This window comes from Giraffa tippelskirchi, chromosome 11 (assembly GCF_054371585.1).
Source record: "Giraffa tippelskirchi isolate mGirTip1 chromosome 11, T2T-mGirTip1v1.2.pri, whole genome shotgun sequence".
Classification (NCBI taxonomy): domain Eukaryota; kingdom Metazoa; phylum Chordata; class Mammalia; order Artiodactyla; family Giraffidae; genus Giraffa; species Giraffa tippelskirchi.
In genome coordinates, this window is record NC_137285.1 from 117,854,651 (window position 1) to 117,878,278 (window position 23,628).

Below are 23,628 nucleotides of genomic sequence, written 5' to 3' on the forward strand. Positions count from 1 at the left end.
AGAGAGCAGATCTTTCTGCTTCATGCCTGCTCCCGTGAAATGGGGTGGTAGAGGGTAGGGGTGGTGGTTTCTAGCCTGCAAACGCGGTTTGTACTAAGTCACAGCGTCGAGGCCAGGGCCCAGGACGCCTGAAGGCTCCACTAGAAGGCTTGAAAAGATGAAAGATTCACAAAGAAAACCGGGTTCCAGTTGCTCCCGGGCATGCTGGAGAGACCGGTGAACTACCCTCTGGACCGTAAGCCCGAGTTTTGGCTGAGAAAAACGTGCTTTTCTAACCGGGTTTTCCGAAGAGCAGTACTCGTGTGCAGTCGCGCGAGGACCCTCGCCACTCCTCAGCCCCAGGCTGACTGGCAGGCATCCGCCAGGCCCTGCTTCCCCAGCTCGGATGCGGGAACATAGGGAGGAGGAGGGTCCCCAGAAGGCTGACTCTTGCCGGCCCGGAGGGGCTGCCCCCTCCCCAGTCACGTGGCCTGGTGGGTGGGGACCGATCTGAAGTTGGAGAAATGCAGAGCTATCCCAACTTCAGAGTGCGGCGCCCGTTCCTCCAGATCCCGGGCTCAATTTGAGCGCTGGGGCTCCAGGAGGAGCGCGAAGGTGGGAATTGGTGAAGCCGAGCAGCGGCGCAGACGGCGGGACTCCGGGTATGGCCCAGCTGTCGGTGATCCCGGGGTCGGCCACGGCGTGGACAGGTGAGGTGGAACCAGGTGGTGGCGGCGGTCGGCGTGGGCGAGGCTGCTCGGAAACTGCCCGCCACCCCCCACACACACACCTCATCTCGGTCCAGGGGATGCTGGGCACCTACAACGAGAGGGGCCGGTTGGGTAAAGCGGCAGCAGTAGACTCTTGGCTCTCCGACTCTCTCCCGCTAGCCCCACTCCTTCTCGCCCCCTCTGTCCCCGCAGCCGGGTGACGCGGTGGCGGGCAGCCCCGGGAACGCTGCGGAGCCGCGCGCCGGCTGGGGCGCTGTGCCGGCCCCGCCCCCCGCGCGTACACCGACTGCTCCGCGAGACGTCACGCTCGGCTATAAAAGCTGAGGCGCGCAGCTCTTGCTGCGCTGGAGGAGCTCGAGGCTGAGGGCTGCCAGGAGTGGGGAGCGACGGGGCCGCGGGGCCGCGGGCGCCTCAGCGATGTTTTACTCAGGGCTCCTCACCGAGGGCGGCCGCAAGGAGACAGACATGCGGGAGGTGGCGTCGCTGAGGCAGCAGCGCCGAATGAAGCAGGCCGTGCAGTTCATCCACAAAGACTCGGCCGACTTGCTGCCCTTGGACGGCCTCAAGAAGCTGGGTTCGTCCAAGGACACGGTGAGCCCCCGCGGCCGCACTCACCTCGGGGACCCCGCGCGCGGCGTTCTGTCACCTTTGCTCTGTAAGGTCTCCTGGGGCCCGCCCTTCGCCGCTTTCACTGAGTCACCGGCCCGGCCCCCTCCGTCTCCAGCGCAGTCCGTTGTCTCTGGTGCTCTGTTGGGGATTCCTCTCCATCCAGCATCCCCCTGCTTCAGATTCTCTCGGGATTCCAGAGTAGCTTTTCCAGCTCGCCCTCCCTTCAGCGCACCCTCCTCCCTTCTTCTTTCTCCTCTGGAGTAGAAGAGACCCTGCCTTCTTGCCCTCAGCTCCCCTTTCCTTTATTCTCAGTACCGAGTTTGATTGCCCGGGCCTTGAGCCTCGCAGCCAGGGTAGCTCCCGCTGCCTCCTAGGCTGCTTGGCCCGTCTTGTGACTCCTGGTGGGTGTGAGGAGAGAACGAAGTGGGAAGGGGGCTTTCTGGGCAGTCACCATATCCAGATGGCTTTTGTTGAATCCATTTCCCCTCTGTGCAAAATCTACTTCTCCGTTTGACTTTGGTCTCATCTACCCTTGACCTTCCAACGGGAGGGGGCGGGGAGAGAAAAAGGGTGACCTTAAAGGTTTCCTGAGCCCTAAACCTCTCTTCATCATTTCCCTCTCCTGCTGCTCCATCCCCAAAGAGTGGATAGAGGGAGAAAGCCAGGCTGCTCCCTCTCCTCAACGGCTCATGTGTGGAGCTGGAGCTGTGCTGGGGCTCCCGCAGTTCATTCTTTCTTTCTTTTCCTAGCAAGTTTGCTCTTGGCATTAAGAAGGAGAAACTCCAGAACTGGAGGTCTGAGTTCAAAGACCATACTGTCCTCTGTCTATAGGAGGGATCCTATAGGGGAATAAAGGTTACTAGTTTAAAGAACTGTATCTGACTCCCCTCCTTAATTCACTGTAGTGGTGCTGCACCAAATTGATGTTGAGTTTTGTACTTTCATCTGGAATTTTCTTGTAGTTTAACTTGTTTTCTTGAAGTTCATAATCACTTTATTCATCTAGGCAATAATTTATGAAGCATTAGTTAAATGTCTTTTAAATGAAGAGGATGCTTTGTATAATTTTGCCAGTATTTTTGAGCTTTTGGAATGTTAATTTGTCGGGGAAGGGGGTATAAGTCTGAACCACTGAAACTGCTGTTTCCAGCCACATGTTGGGTATGGAGGGCAGAGCTGCTGAATCTAATGAGACATAGATACCAAGATCAGATTTGCCCTCCCCCATTGTGATAGAGAATTATTTTTAGTTATTTATGTGCAGGGGATGTCTACTCAGTTATGCTGCTCTGTTTTTTAAAGGATGTTTTACTTGAACAAGCCACAGGATAGGTAATCTGATTTATGCTAACTCAGAGTGGTGGATAACTAAATATATTCCTAGAAAAGAGATAACTGTCTTTCTTCCTTCCTTCCATTTTACAGCAGTCTAAATTCATTTTGCAAATCTGGTACAAATCTTCTTACTTTCAGGCCAAAATAATCCTAGTTCTTGGAAGCCTCAGGAGCCAATAAACAGTAATAGGAAAATAAGTCAAGTGTGGAATTTTCCCCCCTTCATGATGAATTTAAGATATGCTTCACATTTGATTGTCCTGGGATGTCGAGGAGTTTCCTAGCCCTGAGGAATTGCCTCTCCATTCTTCTGCCAAGTATTCTTTATACTGCTTCATCCTGTGTAGGAAGAATTCCATCTGCTTTTCTGACTCCAGTCTGTCTCAGTTGAGCCACACAGGAGCTGCTAACACGGAACAGGCAGTAGGCTGGAAGGAAGAAACATCCTCAAAGCAGGTTATTGCCATGGATGTGATACACTGCAATTTACTGTGAGACCCTAACCCGTGGTTCACAATTTCTCTCCCCGGCTGCCCTCCACTGCCAGGGAGCTGATACTCTCTCACTGTTTCACACCTGGAGTATGTAGGTGACTGCACAGAAGAGTTAGAACCTGTCACAGATGCCAAGGCAGACTGAGATAGGGCGAGGAGAGCTCTGAGTACTGGGGTGAAGTAGCATGCTTAAGCTTTCTTGGAACTTATGCTGCTGCCTCCAAATAATCTTAGAAATAACCTTAGAAGTACTGTGTCACTTGTCTTTATGGACATAGCTGGTAGTATAGACCAGTGTTGACTCAGTGTTCTGTCACCGAAGTAAAATTTGGAGGATACCAAAATTGATTAGATAAGTCTATAGTATAAAGCAGGCAGATTCTTTACCACCTGAGCCACTACTGAAGCCCAAAATTGATGATATAAGTCTATAGTACAAACTCAATAGAAGTGGGACAAGAAAAGGAAGGGGCAGCACCAGAGGAAGATAGGAGGGAAAGGATGAATTAGTTCTCATTGACTTGACTTTGGGGTTTGTGCTAGTGAGAAGATTGTAGGTTGTTTTCTTCATACTGGTGATCTATATTAGAATTATATTGTTGAGTATTCTGAATTATCTACCTTTTACCATGCTGTTTCTATAATATTCACTGTTTGAATCCAGCCTGCCAACTTTTTTTTTGGATTGGCAAAGAGCATCCATAGACAGTCAAAAGTGGTCTTGTTCCCTTGGCCCCAGGGAAGTGCATTTGCCCTATTCCTGTTTGTATGTAGTTGGCTGCTACAAAGTCTACTGTAGAAATTAATCTTATTTCTTACGTCTGGCTCTCTTATTTCGTTTGTCCTTTCTTCTTGTGCAGTTTGTGTGTGCATGTGTTTGTGTGTGTGTATTAGATTAAGAACTAAAATCAGAGCTATGGGTAATATTTTATTTCACTTATTATTCAAGTTGATGAAGCTAGAAAAAAATCACTCTTGGAGCTTTGCGTATTCTAATTTCTTTTTTTTTTAGCTACCAGATTAATAAATATTCTTCTCACTGAGGTGAAGACTTTTCAACTTTTAAAAATAGTCATGTCATGGTATAATATGCTGTCTTTCCTATATGATAATAGTACTGACCATCAGGGTATATCCTTACTTATTCAGCAATAAAAAGAGAGTTTTGCTTCCTATCTATGATTGCTTCTGCTTATAGCCAAATGCTTTAGGAAAACTCACTAAAATTAAAAGGCTAGGGAAGGAAATAAAGCAAAGCCAACCAACTGTGAAATGACCAGCCCTGTACGCTGAGTATGGGTTTACCTGGTGGCTCAGTGGTAAAGAACTTGTCTGCTAATGCAAGAGATGCAGGTTTGATCCTTGGTTGGGAAGATCCCCTGGAAAAGGAAATTGCATCCCACTCCAGTATTCTTGCTTGGGAAATCACATGGACAGAGGAGCCTGGTGGGCTGCAGTCCCTGGGGTCAAAAAAGAGTCAGACACAACAGCAACAAGGAATACTCTGAGTATCTGATCCTCCTGATCAGAATCTCTATCAATGAGGGCAGCCTTGGGTGTTACCCTATAGATTAGTTTTTCATAATGCCACAAGACATCCATAATGTTGTAGATTTTGGACCAGAGGACTTTGGAATTTTAGAAGAGGAGCAGGAAATACCAGTATAAACCAGGATCTGGTGCAAACTGAAGATTTCCAGAGCCATGATCAAATCCTAATTATAGCAAACATTATTTGAACACTAGCTGTGTTCAGGACACAGTGCTAGGACCACAAAGAAGGAAACAGCAAAGTTTACCTATACAAGGAGTTTATAGATTGGGGGAAGGATAGGACCAATTTATTTATTTATTCCCCAAATAGTTATTGAACACTTATTACATGTCAGGCATAATCCAAGCATTGAATATATAATAGTGAACCAAAACGGGTTTCCTGCTTTCACGGAACTTGCATTCTTGTGGGCAAGAAGGTAGAAAATAAATCAAGTAAATATATACTATATCAGGTTGTGACCAATACTATGGAGAAAATAAACCAGGATAAGGGAATAGAGAGTGTAATGGCCAGGAAGGATGAAGTAGAGCCTTGCTGTTTTATCTAGGGTGATCAAGGAAGACATGTCTGGCAAGATGACACTATAGGAGATATTGAAGGAAATGAGAGAGCAAAATATCTTGGGGAAAAATGTTATAGGCAGAAGGAACAGCCAGTGCAAAGGCCCAAACATTATTGTGCTTAATTTTATTGAAGAATTATAAGAAGGCTGTTGTGACCAGAGCAAAATGAGCAAGAGGAAGTGATAGGAGACAACATCAGAGAGATAGTGGGAGGCCCAAGTACTTATGGCCTTATAGGTCATTGTACAGATATTTAATCTGATAAGGAAAACTGGTGGAAAACTTTTTGCCGAAGGGTGAGATGACATGACATTTCACAAAGCAGATTGCTGTGTGGATTAGGCTGTAGGGGGCAAGCGTGTAAGCAAGCAGACTGGTTAGGAAGCTGGTTAGTTAGCATTTAGATAGTAATCTAGGTAAAGATGATGGTGCCTCAGAGCAGAGTGAAGAGGACAAGAAAAGACCAGATTCTGGGTTCTTTTGAAGACAGAGCTGACAAGTTTAGTTGAGAATTGGATTAAAGATCTGAAAGAAAGAGTAGTCAAGAATGATGCTAATGTTTTTTGATCTAGTCATTGGAAGAATAAAGTTTGTCATACACTGAAATGGCTAAGAGGTGCAGGTTAAGGATAGGAAATAAGAATCAGGAATTTGATTCTTGAACAAGTTAAGTTTGGAATGTATATTAGTTATTCAAGTGTAGATGTTGAATAGAAGATGAGAAGATGAATAATACCACCAGGAAGCTTATGCGATGTCAAGATATTATAGTCAATCAGCGCTGGAGAAGTTCAGTGGAAGCAGTGACTACTCTGGCCTGGTGTGACAATAGTGATGGAGAACAACATCTGATTAGAGTTTCATCATCCCCTGGAGAGTCAACTGACTGTGATATTATATAGAGAGGAGGCTGCTTCCAGAGCATGCCCTATAGAACCTCAGAATAAGAACTTTAAAGGTTATCTGGTTGAATTCCCTGCCCCTGTATAAATCCTTTCCTACAATAATGCAGCCCACCAGGGGTAACTGGGAAACCACCATCTCAGGAATAAGGCTCTCTTTGAAAAAGCATGACTATTGGGTCATAAGGCAAAAGTAAAGAGACAGGACAGAGAAGGCCTGGGGCAATGTCACAGACTGCCTTAGGTAGAATCCCATGTGATTTTGAGCAGCTGTAATCCCAAGGATGATCTGTGTTTCTATGGTGTAGAAAGGGTCACGTGTTGTATATTCAGCTTTTAAATAAAAAGAAAGCACAGAAATTAGTGCCTCTTAGATTTCTAAGACCAGATAAAGACATGTATATTGGGCTTGAAGTGAGAGTCAGTCAGGAGTCCATGTTTGTCTACAAACTATACATGAGGATAAAAATGGAGTAAGCTGATTTCATGTCCTTTTAAGAAAAAAAAAAATGATCAGCTTCAATTTTAAGTTGAACATGAGGGTTTAAAATACATATATACACATACATATAATTATTAACATTTGTGTGCTTACTCTATACCTGACACAACATTAAATGCTTCGTATGGACCATCTCATTTCATCCTCACAAAAGCTCTGCAGGGTACTTACTAACTTGAACCCATCTTTGTCTGACACTAAAGCATATATATTTTAAACAGTACTCTAAGTCAAGAGTTGGCAAACTTTTTCTATAAATGACCAGATAGTAATTGTTTTTGGCTTTGCAGGCTAGTCTCTGTCTCAGCTACTCAACTGTGCTGTTATAATGCAGAAGCAGCCGTAGACAGTAAATAAATGGGGTTGATTGTGTTCTAATATAACCTTATTTACAAAAGTGCGCAACAGGCTGATTTGACTTGTGGACCATATTTGCTGACCCCTATTTCTAAGTGTTCTATTGGTAGCTAGAAACCTTGGGTTTCTCCTTTGAGAGTAAATACTACAAAGAAGGCAGACTTCTGTAATTTCTTCTATTTTCCAGTCTGGTCCATGCTATGGACCACAGAAATCTATTAGACTGATCTGTGTGGATTCAGTGCAGCATAGGTAAGTGATTGAGAAGGTGACCTTAGAAGTTCTTGTTTAAATCATGATCCCATGGTATCCTGCAGTATAGCCTGCTTCCTCTCACCTCACTTTTCTTCCCACTCTATAGGCTGGTTAGAAGAAGTATTTAATATTTAACCTCAGCTGTGCTACCTAGAATACAACACTGCCCACAAGGCTCATTTCCTTCAGAAGCTCCTGGTTGTGATAAAGACCTCACACTTGAGCTTGCCTGCTTAGGATTTAGATGCCTAAACGCTGGTTAAGGTTCAGCAGCCACATTAGCAGGAACAGTAGAGAACCTGGGACTACTAAGGTTAGTAGCTGCCTTGTTGAACTAAAACATAAAGCAGGATCCACGTCAGGAAGATGACTTGATAGCTATGTCCAGAAGGCCACCATAGTACTTGCAACATCTATCTGACTAGTGCTGTGTATCTTGAAGGATATCTGGAAAGTAGAAGATAGCCCTTGGAAAGCCAATATTTCAATAGACATAAAAATAAACCACTTAAGCAAATTTACAAAGCAACATTCGAGTGGGAATGCAAGTAGTACAAACTATGTAATGTATGAGTATTGAAGGGATTCCGAAAGGAAGAACTAGATGATGTTGATCAAGAAGTCTTCCTGAAAAAGTGAAGTGTAGAGATTTGTTCATTCAGTATTAATTCTGAAAGTAAGAACTAGATGATGTTGATCAAGAAAAGTTTTTTGAAAAAGTGAAGTATAGAGATTTGTTCATCCAGTATTATATCAAGACCTGGAGATATAGCTGTGATCAGCACAATCAAGGCCCTTGCCCTTGTGAAATTAATACTCTAGTGGGGCGAGTGAAATAAGAAACAACTAAATAAGCAAAATAAATCTGAACTTACAATTACTATAAAAGAAATAGTGGGATATGTTAGTAAGAGGTGGAGTACCTCCTTTAAATAGTATGGTCAGGGAAGATGTTTTTGAGGAAGTAATGTTTGAGCTGAGACTTGAATTATGAGAGCAAGCTCACTATTTGAAGTATTAGGGGAGAACATTTCAGACAGAGGGAATGGCAGGTGCAAAGGCATTAGAGTGGAAAAGAGTTTTTGAGTGTGTATATATAATGTATCGGAGAAGGCAATGGCACCCCACCCCAGTACTCTTGCCTGGAAAATCCCATGGACGGAGGGGCCTCATAGGCTATAGTCCCTGGGGTCGCTAAGAGTCGGACACGACTGAGCGACTTCACTTTCACTTTTCCCTTTCATGCACTGGAGAAGGAAATGGCAACCCACTCCAGTATTCTTGCCTGGAGAATCCCAGGGACGGCGGAGCCTGGTGGGCTGCCGTCTGTGGGATCGCACAGAGTCGGACACGACTGAAGCGACTTAGCAGCATATAATGTATGACAAGTTGGCAAGAATACACAAAAGAACTGTACAAAAAACCTCCTAATGACCCAGATAATCACAATAGTGTGGTCACTCACCTAGAGCCAGACATCCTGGAGTGTGAAGTCAAGTGGGTCTTAGGAAGCAGTACTATGAACAAAGCTAGTGGAGGTGATGGAATTCCAGCTGAGTTATTTCAAATCCTAAAAGATAATGTGTTAAAGTGCTGCACTTATTATGCCAGCAAATTTGAAAAACTCAGCAATGGCCACAGAACTGGAAAAGGTCAGTTTTCATTCCAATTCCAAAGAAATGCAATGCCAAAGAATGTTCAAATTACCACACAATTGCACTCATTTCACATGCTAGCAAGATTATGCTCAAAATCCTTCAAGATAGGCTTCAGCAATATGTTAACTGAGGACGTCCAGAAGTACAAGCTGGATTTAGAAAAGGCAGAGGGACCAGAGATCAAATTACCAACATATTCTGGATCATAGAAAAAGCAAGAGAATTAAAAAAAAATCTACTTCTGCTTCATTGACTTATGTTAAAGCCTTGACTGTGTGGATCACAACAAACTGTGGAATATTCTTAATGAAATGGGAATACCAGACCACCTTACCTGCCTCCTGAGAAACCTGTATGCAGAACAAGAAGCAGCAGTTAGAACTGGACATGGAACTACAACCTGGTTCCAAATTGGGAAGGGAGTAAATCAAGGCTGTATATTGTCACCCTGCTTGTTTAACTTATTTGCAGGGTACATCATGCGAAATGCCCAGCTGGATGAATCACAAGCTGAAATCAAGATTGCAGGGAGAAGTATCAGCAACCTCAGATATGCAGATCAGTTCAGTTCAGTCACTCAGTCGTGTCCGACTCTTTGCGACCCCATGAATTGCAGCACACCAGGCCTCTCTGTCCATCACCAACTCCCGGAGTCTACCCAAACCCATGTCCATCGAGTCAGTGATGCCATCCAACCATCTCATCCTCTGTCGTCCCCTTCTCCTCCCGCCCCCAATCCTACCCAGCATTAGGGTCTTTTCCAATGAGTCAACCCTTCGCATGAGGTGGCCAAAGTATTGGAGTTTCAGCTTCAACATCAGACCTTCCAATGAACACTCAGGATTGATCTCTTTTTGGATGGATTGATTGGATCTCCTTGCAGTCCAAGGGACTCTCAAGAGTCTTCTCCAACACCACAGTTCAAAAGCATCAATTCTTCAGCGCTCAGCTTTCTTCACCATCCAACTCTCACATCCATACATGACCACTGGAAAAACCATAGCCTTGACTAGATGGACTTTTGTTGGCAAAGTAATGTCTCTGCTTTTAAATATGCTATCTAGGTTGGCCATAACTTTCCTTCCAAGGAGTAAGCGTCTTTTAATTTCATGGCTGCAATCACCATCAGCAGTGATTTTGGAGCCCAAAAAAATAAAGTCTGACACCGTTTCCACTGTTTCCCCATCTATTTCCCATGAAGTGATGGGACCAGATGCCATGATCTTAGTTTTCTGAACGTTGAGCTTTAAGCCAACTTTTTCACTCTCCTCTTTCACCTTCATCAAGAGGCTCTTTAGTTCTTCTTCACTTTCTGCCATAAGGGTGGTGTCATCTGCATATCTGAGGTTATTGATATTTCTCCCGACAATCTTGATTCCAGCTTGTGTTTCTTCCAGCCCAGCGTTTCTCATGATGTACTCTGCATATAAGTTAAATAAGCAGGGTGACAATATACAGCCTTGACGTACTCCTTTTCCTATTTGGAACCAGTCTGTTGTTCCATGTCCAGTTCTAACTGTTGCTTCCTGACCTGCATAGAGATTTCTCAAGAAGCAGGTCAGGTGGTCTGGTATTCTCATCTCTTTCAGAATTTTCCTCACTTTATTGTGATCCAAACAGTCAAAGGCTTTGGCATAGTCAATAAAGCAGAAATAGATGTTTTTCTGGAACTCTCTTGCTTTTTTGATGACCCAGCGGATGTTGGCAGTTTGATCTCTGGTTCCTCTGCCTTTTCTAACACCAGGTTGAACATCTGGAAGTTCACGGTTCGCATATTGCTGGAGCCTGGCTTGGAGAATTTTGAGCATTACTTTGCTAGCGTGTGAGATGAGCGCAGTTGTGCGGTAGTTTGAGCATTCTTTGGCATTGCCTTTTTTTGGGGATTGGAATGAAAACTGATCTTTTCCGGTCCTGTGGCCACTGCTGAGTTTTCCAAATTTGCTGACATATTGAGTGCAGCACTTTCAGAGCATCATCTTTTAGGATTTGAAATAGTTCAACTGGAATTCCATCACCTCCACTAGCTTTGTTCCTAGTGATGCTTCCTAAGGCCCACTTGACTTCACATTCCAGGATGTCTGGCTCTAGGTGAGTGATCACACCATTGTGGTTATCTGGGTCATAAAGATCTTTTTTGTACAGTTCTTCTATGTATTCTTGACACCTCTTAATATCTTCTGCTTCTGTTAGTTCCATACCATTTCTGTCCTTTATTGAGCCCATCTTTGCATGAAATGTTCCCTTGGTATCTCTAATTTTCTTGAAGAGATCTCTAGTCTTTGCCATTCTATTGTTTTCCTCTATTTGTTTGCACTGATCATTGAGGAAGGCTTTCTTGTCTCTCCTTGCTATTCTTTGGAACTCTGCATTCAAATGGGTATGTCTTTGCTTTTTCCTTTTCTTCTTTTCACAGCTATTTGTAAGGCCTCCTCAGACAGCCATTTTGCTTTCTTGCATTTCTTTTTCTTGGAGATGGTCTTGATTCCTGTCTTCCTGTACAATGTCATGAACCTCCGTCCATAGTTCATCAGGCACTCTGTCTATCAGATCTAGTCCCTTAAATCTATTTCTCACTTCCACTGTATAGTCGTTAGGGATTTGATTTAGGTCATACCTGGATGGTCTAGTGGTTTTCCCTACTTTCTTCAATTTAAGTCTGAATTTCATGACCTGAGCCACAGTCAGCTCCCAGTCTTGTTTTTGCTGACTGTGTAAAGCTTCTCCATCTTGGGCTGCAAAGAATATAATCCATCTGATTTCGGTGTTGACCACCTGGTGATGTCCATGTGTAGAGTCTTCTCTTGTGCTGTTGGAAGAGGGTGTTTGCTATGACAAGTGTGTTCTCTTGGCAAAACTCTATTAGCCTTTGCCCTGCTTCATTCTGTACTCCAAGGCCAAATTTGCCTGTTACTCCAGGTGTTTCTTGACTTCCTACTTTTGCATTCCAGTCCCCTATAATGAAAAGGACACCTTTTTGGGTGTTAATTCTAGAAGGTCTTGTAGGTCTTCATAGAACCGTTCAACTTCAGCTTCTTCAGCATTACTGGTCAGGGCATAGACTTGGATTACTGAGATATTGAATAGTTTGCCTTGGAAACGAACAGAGATTATTCTGTCATTTTTGAGACTGTATCCAAGTACTGCATTTCAGACTCTTTTGTTGACTATGATGGCTACTCCATTTCTTCTAGGGGATTCTTGTCCACAGTAGTAGATATAATGGTCATCTGAGTTAAATTCACCCACTCCAGTCCATTTTAGTTCGCTGATTCCTAAAATGTCGACATTCACTCTTGCCATCTCCTGTTTGATCACTTCCAATTTGCCTTGATGCATGGACCTAACATTCCAGGTTCCTATGCAATATTGCTCTTTGCAGCATTGGACCTTGCTTCCATCACTGTCTTTAAGCTTCCATTATTACCATTAAGTAGTCTTATGTAATTCTGATTCCTAATCCTTTGTATTTGAATCTTCTTTTTCTGTCTGAAAACTTTTGGAATCTTTGTCATCCATGATATTCTAAAAATTCTTAATGATGTGAAATCTTGGTGTGGATCATTTATCTTTCATTATGCAAGGCTACATGTGAGCCCTTTCAGTCTGTAAGCTCATATCCTTCAGTTCTGGTGTAGTAGGGCACTCCACCCTCATCCTCAGCTGTTGTAGGAATCTGTTCTAAGCCTAGCCAAACTATCAACCAACCAAAATCTTTTGATTTACTCTTACAAGAAAGAATAAAGTATTGGCATTCTTCCCAGTTGTCTGGGTCAAGTAGGAGTCTCATGCAGGCTTTATATTAATCTCTTTCCAACCCTAATTGTATCCTCCAACTGTAGTTTCTAATACCTCTATTCATCAGCTTTCCCAGGGTTTTTAAGTAGGAAAATTGCTTTTACAGCTAGACTCCCAAGTATCAGTTCAGTTCATTCGCTCATTCGTGTCCGACTCTTTGTGACCCCATGGACTGCAGCACGCCAGGCTTCCCTGTCCATCACCAACTCCTGGAGCTTACTCAAACTCATGTCCATCGAGTTGGTGATGCCATCCAACCATCTCATCCTCTGTTGTACCCTTCTCCTCCCGCCCTCAATCTTTCCCAGCATCAGGGTCCTTTCAAATGAATCAGCTCTTCACATTAGGTGGCCAAAGTATTGGAATTTCAGCTTCAGCATTAGTCCTTCCAATGAATATTCAGGACTGATTTCCTTTAGGATTTACTGATTTGATCTCCTTGCAGTCCAAGGGACTCTCAAGAGTCTTCTTCAACACCACAGTTCGAAAGCATCAATTCTTTGGTGCTTGGCTTCCTTTATAGTCCAACTCTCACATCCATACATGACTACTGGAAAAATCCTAACTTTGACTAGACAGAGCTTTGTTGGCAAAGTAATGTCTCTGCTTTTTAATATGCTTGTATATGCTTTGTACGCCCAAATATAAAATAGTTCATATGTAATAATTATTGTTTAAAAAGTAACAGTTCTAGTGGAAAGGTCATCAAGATAGCCCTCTTCCATGTAGTCATTTGGGGACCCAGGCTGATGGTGGCTTTTTTTTTTTTTTATAAATTTATTTATTTTAGTTGGGGGCTAATTACTTTACAATATTGTAATAGTTTTTGCCATACATTGACATGAATCAGCCATGGGTTTACATGTGTTCCCCTTCCTGGACCCCCCACCCACCTCCCTCCCCATCCCCTCCCTCTGGGTCATCCCATTGCCCCAGCCCTGAGCCCTTGTCTCATGCATCGAACAAGGAATGGTGTTCTGTTTCACATATGATAATATACATGTTTCAATGCTATTCTCCCAGAACGTCCCACCCTCACCTTCTCCCTCAGAGTCCATAAAATTGTTCTATGCATCTGTGTCTCTTATTCTGTCTCGCGTATAGGGTTATCGTTACCATCTTTCAAATTCCATATATATATGCATTAGTATACTGTATTGGTGTTTTTCTTTCTGGCTTACTTCACTCTGTATAATGGGCTCCAGTTTCATCCATCTCAGTAGAACTGATTCAAATGTATTTTTTTAATGGCTGAGTAATATTCCATTGTGTATATGTACCACAGCTTCCTTATCCATTCGTCTGCTGATGGACATCTAGGTTGCTTTCATGTCCTGGCTATTGTAAACAGTGCTGCGATGAACATTGGGGTACATGCGTCTCTTTCAATTCTGGTTTCCTCGGTATATATGCCCAGCAGTGGGATTGCTGGGTCATATGGCAGTTCTATTCCCAGTTTTTTAAGGAATCTCCACACTGTTCTCCATAGTGGCTGTACTAGTTTGCATTCCCACCAACAGTGTAAGAGGGTTCCCTTTTCTCCACACCCTCTCCAGCATTTATTGCTTGTAGACTTTTGGATAGCAGCCATTCTGACTGGTGTGAAATGATACCTCATTGTGGTTTTGATTTGCATTTCTCTAATAATGAGTGATGTTGAGCATCTTTTCATGTGTTTGTTAGCCATCTGTATTTCTGCTTTGGAGAAATGTCTGTTTAGTTCTTTGGCCCATTTTTTGATTGGATCGTTTATTTTTCTGGAATTCAGCTGCAGAAGTTGCTTGTATATTTTTGAGATTAATTGTTTGTCTGTTGCTTCGTTTGCTATTATTTTCTCCCATTCTGAAGGCTGTCTTTTCACCTTGCTTATAGTTTCCTTTGTTGTGCAAAAGCTTTTAATTTTAATTAGGTCCCATTTGTTTATTTTTGCTTTTATTTCCAATATTCTGGGAGGTGGGTCATGGAGGATCCTGCTGTGATTTATGTCGGAGAGTGTTTTGCCTATGTTTTCCTCTAGGAGTCTTAAACATGTTACCTCCAGGAAGGTTACGCTAGGGGTCATCTCCATTTCAGCCAGTCAGAATAGGAGAAGAGTGTGGAGGAGTGTGCACAGGAGTTTTATGAGCTAAGCCTAGAACAGGTGTGTCACTTTTCCTCACATTCTGCTTGCCAAACTCAGTCATATGGCCTTATCTAACAACAGGAAAGACTGGGAAACATAATCTACGTATCTGTCCAGAAAGAAGAGGAAATCATGGGTTTTAGTTAGCAACTGGCGGCCTCTGCTACTCTAGTGTTCCATGAAGTAGAATGGCGTGAAGAATTTAGCTTTCTGTAGTCTAGGTCACTTACTAGTTTTTGGTCTGTTTTTTAGATTCCAAGATTTTGTCAATATCTCTTTTGTTGTTGTTTACTATTCTCTTTGTGAAAGGTTTAGGCCTTTCTAACTCCTTGACTATCATTTTAGTGAAATTTTGGTTGGGAGCAGAGGTAAATGTGCAGTTACATTGTCATTTAAAACATGAGGGCATAATAAAATGACTACAGAAAAGCATCTCTGAGATTCATGTGAGTTTATTAGCTGTGAATTTTCAACTCTTGAACTGTGAGTACTTTTAGTTATAAAAATGAATGAAAAGAATTATATGTACTGACATGAAAAAATGCCTTTTATATATTAAACAAAATTTTAAAAACTTAGAAGAGTATTATGATGTGATCCTATTTTTATTTTTGTTTGTAAATGCATGAAAATTTGGTGGGGGGACTTTCTTGGTGGTGGTTGAAATTGTGCATTCTCAATTCAGGGAGCACATGTTCAATCTCTGGTTTGGGAACTGAGATCTTGCATAGAACTAAGACAGCAAAAAAAAGGAAGGATATTCTTCTAAATTTGATGGTTTTTATTTGTAGGGAGTGGAACTAAGAAGGGTGAGGTGCTGAGGAAGCTTTCCCTTTTAATTGTATATGCTTTAGTGATATTTGAATATTTTACATTGAACATCTGTTATGTTAAAACTTTTTTGGTTACTAAACAAAGGAATAGTCACCAGGGCCAAATGCCCTAGAGAATGAAGCCTGAAAAGTGTCTATCAGATTTGGAAATTAGGAGATCATTATTGGTATTGTGGGATCAGAAGTGATTTCAGTGAAAAAATATAGAAAGTCAGGAAATAGAATAGTGATTTCAACCTTTATTAAAGGCCATTTAAGACAAGGGTGTGATTAGATTGGGCTTCCCAGGTGGTGCTAGTGGTAAAAAACCTGTCTGCCAATGCAGATTCAATCCCTGGGTTGGGAAGACCCCCTGGAGGAGGGCATGGCAGCTCACTCCAGTATTCTTGACTAGAGAATCCCATGGACAGGGGAGACTGGCAGGATACAGTCTATAGGGTCGCAAAGAGTTGGACAGGACTGAATGACTTAGCACATGATTAGATTAGGATGCGGCATTGAAGAGACAGGGTCTGGAGTTCTGTGGAGGAGGTTTCTCCTCAGTATATGAGAACTTGGAGTGTGTATTAATATATAGCCTGTAGAGAAGGGGTCTAGGAGGAAAATTCAGAAGAGAGATGACTCAAGGGAAATGATTTCAGAAACTTCCTCATCTGCCTCATCTGTCCGATGATTAGACTCCTCTCAAGATTTGGAGCATCCAGGTAAAGTGGTGTTCAGCAAGACCACTGTAGAAGGAAAGCCAAAACTTTAGGTTAGGAGGGCCTAGGTTAGACAGCCTTTGAAGTCCCTTCCAGTCTTCAGTTCTACAAATCCAACTTATCTGAGTTGACTCTGCTAAGCATGGATGTGAGGGAAACAAACACCTGCTTTCATATAAATCTGGGCTTGTTAGAGAGATAAGAATGAAGAATTTCTGTTTCTTTTGCAGAGCAAAGCATTCTCCCAGGGTCAAATCGGGAAATCTGATAAAGTTAGCACTTCCTATAGCTCCTTATCAATTTAAGAAGCTCTCATTTTCATTTAAATGCCCCCCCCCCTTTTCCCAAGGATGCTAATTTAGAATCTGCCTTGCCAAGAATCAGTGTATTTTGGGAATCTATTTCTTCACCTCACCAGGGTTACAGTGAGTCATGGCTCTGACTCCTTTCTTCCTCAGAAATCTGTGAGATGGTGGATAGTGAAGACTTCTCCAGTTTTGTGCCCTTGCTGGGGAAGATTCTAGGCTCTGGGCTTCTAGGAGTGACTCCCTTCCCTTTAGAATGGAAATGCTGTCTAGAATGTGTCACGAAGAAACTTGGAATAAAGCTCTGTCTTCTGAGAGATTTTAAGTATTATTGTAAACTGGGAATAATGTACTCCTGTAGAGATTGTTCAGGTCAAATGACTTCAAGAAGTGGCTTACACTTTCTGGAGGCAACTTTGAGTAGAAAGAGTAGAGCATAGTTATATCTACCCTAGTAACTCTCCTAAGCACTATCACTTGAATTCACATTCCTTATTCTGCGTCTTAACATTAGGTGTCCTGGCATGGATATAAGGTCTAATTAAGCCCCCTGCTTCTTGGTCAGTTTCTGCCCCCTTTATACTCCACTTTTGGCCCATTAAGAGAGAGAATGGATTACAAGCACATGGCAGGAGGAGCCTTATGCTTCTTGAAGTCCAGAGGATAATGGTAAGGATGATTCTCATGGGTTCTGCCAGGTTCCAAAGGGTATCTCCTAAGAGGGTTATTCAGCAGGTATAACCTGTCTTCCTACCTCATCCACCCCATGGATGACTCAACCCACAAGAGAGAGCCAGGTCACCGAGGCATATGCATATGAGTCCCGAAGATAAGACTGTGAGGAAGTGAGACTTGAAACAGAAGTACACAGAACTCCTGAAAACCAGTGCTAAGAAGGTTTCTTTGGCCTGTGAGAATTAGCTGCCCTTACTTATAAGTCCTCTGGAAAGATATATTTATTCCATATAGACGAAAGCCACATTTCTCCTGAAATGCCCTTGTAAGGGAAGGGAAGGCAGCAAGCCCAGGTAGTACAAATCACAAGTCCCTTACTTTTCTTTAGCCATGGAATACTGGCCCTGTTCACATCTCCCAGAGTCCCATATTGCTTTTTCATTCACTGGGGTTGGTCTACTGTTCTGATAGTTCCTGCTCTGATAATACCCATGATATCTATACTTGAGGGAAGAACAAGTAAGAGGCAAAGGTGGAACTCAGTTATGTGAGGCTCCTTCATTATTTCCATGGCACCTGGGGGACAATGAGGGTAGGGGAACATGGATTGTCACTAAGAAGCCTCTGCTTTCTGTTCCCCAAGCAACCTCATAACATTCTGCAGAGGCGCCTCATGGAAACCAACCTATCTAAGCTCCGAAGCAGTCGTGTCCCTTGGGCCTCCAAGACCAACAAATTCAATCAGGCCAAGTCTGAGGGGCTGAAGAAGTCTGAGGATGATGACCTGATTTTGGTTTCTTGCCAGGTAAAGTTCTGATAACAACTTTTCCAGGTTTTCTGCAGAGTAGGATTCAGGTCTAATATGATCCCAATAATGGGGCCCTTTCCTCCAAATTGTATAGAATGTGGATGCTATCATGGAATTCATAAATGAATTTTAAGGGGGCACTTTGTGCAACACTGGAAGTGTATGCAGTATTTTGTATGCATGTGTGTCCTTTATGGGGAAAAGGACTAAATGTTTCATCAGATTTGCAAAGGGATATGTGATACACACACACACACACACAATTAAAAGCCACTTTGTGTATAGAAGGAAACATCCCAAAGTCCTTTGGGATCCTCTGTCAGCTCTGCAATCAGCGGGAGAAAGAACCCCTCAAACGAGACACCACAATGGATCCAGATAGGATACTACTGACCCATAAATGTGAGGATGCTCTCCAACCCTGCCTTTCATGTGACATCTGCTGCTTGCTCTTTGGATTTCTCTTCCCTTTTGCACATCTGGCTCCTGTTGAACAGTATATTTTCTTTCCACAGTGTGCTGGAAAGGATGTGAAAGCCTTGGTTGACACAGGCTGTCAATATAATCTCATCTCTTCAGCCTGTGTGGACAGACTGGGGTAAGTAGCCACTTGTACTAGAAGTCAGATGCTATATGCTGTTTGTTTGAATTTATTTTGAAGTTCAGGCTTTCCACTGAAACTGAAACCGTTGGTCACTCAGTCCCGTCCGACTCTTAGCAACCCCATGAACTGTAGCCAACCAGGCTCCTCTGTCCATGGGATTCTCCAGGCAAGAATACTGGAGTGGTTTGCCATGCCCTCCTCCAGGGGATCTTCCCTACCCAGGGATCAAACCCGGGTCTGCCACATTGCAGGCAGATTCTTTACCATCTGAGCCACCAGGAAAGCATTATTTTCCACCAATTAAGTTTTGAACAAAGACCTCTGGACTCTGGAATGAGAGAGTATGAGATCCTTGACTCATTGCATGCCATGCCCTGATCCTGATTTGTGCCCTTCCCAGACAGCAAATTAAAAAGAGCTGCCTTGTAGGTATAGCCCAGAGAAGTAAAATCAGGGATATCGTGGACCTTGGCTTACTTGGAGTTCTGCAGGTCACCCTGACTGTCCCAAGAAGCATCAGTCAGACCATGGAATAGAGCTATTGGGCCTGAACCATCACAGGGGTGATTAGTGTCTTTCCTTTCTGCAAATAACATGTAAAATCAGATCTTACTGCTGCCCCTGCTGTGGATTGGGTGTGAGGCAGACACCTCATATATTGAATATATTAAGTTCTGTAAAAGCTGGAATTGGGTTCTCCCTCTTTTTTAGTCAGAGAAAGGCGTTTTGTATCTTTCTTCCTTTTCACTTAATCCGTCTTTTTATTCTCTTTCTTCCAACGTCTCTTTTCTCCAAAATACCAGGTGGGCCCTGAGGTCTAGCCCAGAATTGGGAGGATCAATCCAATATCTTTTTCCACTTCTCTAGCCCTAAGTACAACAAAGCATCCCCCAGCCCAGATCTCTGTATTGAGACAATGGATAGAGTAGATGTAATGGCGCATTTTAAGCTACTTTAAAAAATATTCTGTTCTTAGGCAGGACTTGCACAAGTCTTGATTTGTGTATCAGTGAGCTGTCCCCACAGGACCTGTTTCTTCTCGTTTCTACCTTCTCCTCACCCCTCACCACTGACTCTTTGCAGCTGGCTTTATGGGTTTTGTGCATTGCTATGGTGGGGGAGTCCAAAGACACAAGCGCTCCTGTGGGAAGAATCCTGAGCCTTTTTATGTAGTGAAGAGATGAGCTATAGTGCAACATGATGTTTCCAGAAAGACTAATAATGTCCTGGTGCATAATTAGGCAGCAGACTGCCATGATTCCAGAGGAATTAATAACCATCTATAAAACTGCAATTATTTTCCTTTTGCATGGGCTGTAACACCAAAAGAGAGAAAATGGAGTAAAGCAGAAGTATTGGCACAGAGAGTCCATAATTAAGTATTTATCCACCAACTCATAATAGCTCGGATGCTGGCTGTTCCAACCAGCTTACATAACTGTGTGAAACCTTGGTGCTGTTCTTTCCTTTCTCTTCTCGACAGGCAAGTTAAATTAACTAGGAATTAACCAATATCAATGCACTCAACAAGTAAGTACCTACCTCTACCAATCTTACAGCCTAAGACTAAGTGAAGAAGATAGACTAAAACAAAGAGAAAATTAGACATTGAACAAAGCATCTTCTAGAATTAGGATCAACCTGCCCACTCTGAGATCTTTTTACCCACAGATGTGTAAAAGGCTATGTTAACTAAACCGCGTTGCACATAGGTGGGGATGTTGGAATGCAGAAAAGGATTCTCTGAGTGTGTTCCACCAGTGCAGATAGTGACATAGCTTTTTAGAACAGGAGCTAAATCTTTATATATATTTTTATATACCCCCTGGCATGTTTAGGATAAAGTGCTCAAACAAGAAATGTAGGCTAACATTTTCTTTTGGCAAATTAACCCAGGAAATCCCTGGAAAATTCCAGCTGTGGGTCAGAAGGTAGGCATTGCCAGATTCCATCAGAAACCTCTGCCAAGGGGATTCTGGTATTTGCTCTCTGGTGCAGACTCAAGGAGCATGTCAGATCTCACAAGCATGAAGGAGAGAGGCTTTCTCTACCCCGGCATCTGAAAGTTGTGGGCCAGATTGAGCACCTGGTGATCACACTGGGCTCCCTCCGCCTGGACTGCCCAGCAGCTGTGGTTGGTGAGTTGAATTGAGGACTGGACCTGTGGACCCCTAAGGTAAACCCTCTCCCTCCTTCCACCAAATCCTCATGGAATCTCGGGCCTGTAAGTACTGACTTCTTCAAAACCCCAGGTTTCCACTTTTTTGTACTATAAACTTTGTCCCAGTTTTTGGCTTCCAAAGTACCAGATGGGCCTTGAGCTACATTCAAGACATGTTGAAAATCACTCAGAGAATAAAAAATTTCAAGGGGTAAGAAAACAAAAATTTCTGTGTGCCAGTAAAAGTGGCTCCTAAGAACTTTCCATGGGCTAGTTGGAGGTAGAGGGCAAGATCCTCTTACTCCTTTGCCATAAATCCCATCATAACTTGCCACCAACTCCTGTACTTTCTCTCATGTACTCTATTCCCCACTACTCTAATTTCCTGGTTTTTGTCCAAAGGCCTTTCTTTGTCCTTTAAAGTTAAAAAGACCTGGGTTTGAACCTTGACTCTACCACCTTTTGTCATTCAATTGTGTCCGACTCTTTGAGACCCTATGGACTGTAGCCCTCCAGGCTCCTCTGTGGGGTTTTCCAGGCAAGAATACTGGAGTAGGTTGCCATTTCCTTCTCCAAGTATCTTCTCAGTCCAAGGATTGAGCCTGGGTCTCCTGCATTGCAGGTGGATTCTTTACCACCTGAGCCACCAGGGAAGCTCAAACTATAATGATCTGGGGAAAATTACTTAATATAAGAAATACTCAAGTCTGTGGACTTCTCCAGCAGGCTAGAGGCAGTCCACGCGGACCCGTGGCAGGAAGCAGGTTGCTTGGCCTGCAGAGGGGCACTGTGACGGTACTTGGACCCTGGTGGCTCCAAGTGCGGTGGGTGGGGTAATAGCAGCCTCTCATAGGATTCAGAAGCAAGCCACGTATGACTGGCTGCCAGAGAACCGTATTTTAATGAGGCTTGTTGCTGCTTTGTAGTATTTCTGAACCATTTATGAGCAAAAATGGTGTTTTAAAGTTTGCCATTTTACTGAATTATGGGATGTGAGATGGAAATATTTGTGAGGAGGCAAGGGGAGTGACAAAAATGTGACCATCCATAGAAAGTGAGCTGCTCTCATGGACGCAGTAGCAGCTTATGGCAGGAGATTAAGACTACGCTTTCAGGAATCATGTTTATAGTTCACTGCTAGAGAATTTTTCTTGAGTGGGCACTGTACTGTTATTGTACCCATAAGCCATGAGGGAGAGGCACAGTGTTCTTTACTGAGTGTGAAGACAATTCTTGGTAGTGTGTTTTTTCTTTGTAACTGCCGTTGGTTGTTGATCTATTTTCTCATCATCTGGGAGAGTGGGGAAAAAAAGGTTATGTGAGTGGCTTTGTATGAAGATAAAAAAGAGAGAAATGCTTAATAGATGTTTATTAGATGGATGGGAGAGAGGGAAGTTGTATAGAACCTAAAGGTGATAAGGCAGATTTCTAAACAACATGGAAATGGTTAAATCCTAGATGTTTGTTGTTTTTTTTTCTTATTAGAGGATAATGAAAAGAACTTGTCTCTTGGTCTGCAGACTCTCCGATCCTTGAAGGTATGATTGGTTCTACTAACCCATTGGTACCTTTTGCCTGAGGTAAGGGTTCTCTTACACAGTGAAATCATTGACAGTAACCAATGATCCTGTTTTGTTTTCAGTGCATCATAAACTTGGATAAGCATCGGCTGATCATGGGAAAGACAGACAAGGAAGAAATCCCTTTTGTGGAGACAATTTCCTTGAATGAAGATAAGTGAGTGCCAGAATGGGTCAGGTCAAGTCAAATCCATTTGTCATTAACTGGAGGGGTTCTCACACAGGATATTGGATTGTATCCTGCTTTTGACTTTCAATCACATAACAATGACACCCCTCCTCACCCCCAGAGTTCACAATCCCACACAATTCTGTAGCCCATGTTTCAGAATGAGTAGTGATTGATACTGCATAGTGTGGTGGAGAAAGTGAGTAGCTTTTAAACTAATATTGTACATGCCTTCAGCATAATTTCTTTGAATTTGGTATCATTTCTTCCATTTCTTTCTCATTTCAGCACTTCAGAAGCATAACTACAGCCTACAGCATGTCTTCACGTGTGCACACATACCAGGTTGACAGATTGAAAAAACTGGGTTTGAACCAAATGCAGCAGCAACTTGCTGTGGACCAAGTCCTACCCTCTAGTAGAAGCTCCAGGGGCTCATTCCCTCCCAGACCTCTCTAGACTTTAGTCTGTGCTTAGAGATCTTGTCTGGTTATAGCCATTGTTTTTTACTCCTTTGACCACTTAATTTATAGATCTTTTTGACACTGCCAGGTCTCACTTATGGCCTATTTCTCTGCTTCTTCAAGGGATTTGCTTTTATTAGTCAAATATAGGGGCTGCCGGGTTCTATTTCTCCACAGATAACTTGCTTCTTCTTCTAGAGCTAACATATGTAATAAACAGGAACCTGACCTTTACTTCTTATGCAGAATACCTATGGGCTCTGAATTAGAATCTCTTCTAATTCATTTGTTGATTTCTCAAGTATGAATTGAACTGAAAGAACTCAGAAAGATGGGCTAGTCCAACCCTTTCATTTTAAGGACCAGAGTGGCAAGTGAATTGTCTAAGCTCATATACTGTCAGTGGCAGAGGGCACCTAGAACTCAGACGAGACCAAGGCCATGTTCATTTTCATTTGTGGCTTCAAG

The 23,628-nt window shown here is 43.1% G+C and overlaps 1 protein-coding gene and 1 pseudogene across 2 annotated transcripts; both read left to right on the top strand.

Moving 5' to 3' along the window:
* On the top strand, positions 1 to 23,394 carry NRIP3 (nuclear receptor interacting protein 3). Of its 2 annotated transcripts, XM_081540733.1 has the most exons (8): positions 1 to 689; positions 1,141 to 1,301; positions 18,018 to 18,179; positions 18,698 to 18,780; positions 20,785 to 20,924; positions 22,433 to 22,485; positions 22,590 to 22,684; positions 22,985 to 23,394. In XM_081540733.1, exons 1-8 carry the CDS (start codon positions 644 to 646, stop codon positions 22,998 to 23,000), a joined length of 756 nt encoding a protein of 251 aa, XP_081396859.1. In that variant the 5' UTR covers positions 1 to 643; the 3' UTR covers positions 23,001 to 23,394. The 2 variants fall into 2 exon arrangements, with proteins under 2 accessions (XP_081396859.1, XP_081396860.1); XM_081540734.1 differs by lacking the exon at positions 1 to 689 and having other exon boundaries at positions 1,052 to 1,301.
* Positions 22,047 to 22,274, top strand: LOC145527981 (small nucleolar RNA U3; annotated as a pseudogene).
* Positions 23,395 to 23,628: the final 234 nt, after the last annotated feature.

Bases quoted from the DNA above. Each gene is read 5' to 3' on its own strand.
- NRIP3 (XM_081540733.1), top strand. From the start codon at position 644: ATGGCCCAGCTGTCGGTGATCCCGGGGTCGGCCACGGCGTGGACAG. The intron at 690-1,140 runs GTGAGGTGGAAC...TGTTTTACTCAG, and splicing joins GTCGGCCACGGCGTGGACAG to GGCTCCTCACCGAGGGCGGC. The intron at 20,925-22,432 runs GTGAGTTGAATT...TTTTCTTATTAG, and splicing joins CTGCCCAGCAGCTGTGGTTG to AGGATAATGAAAAGAACTTG.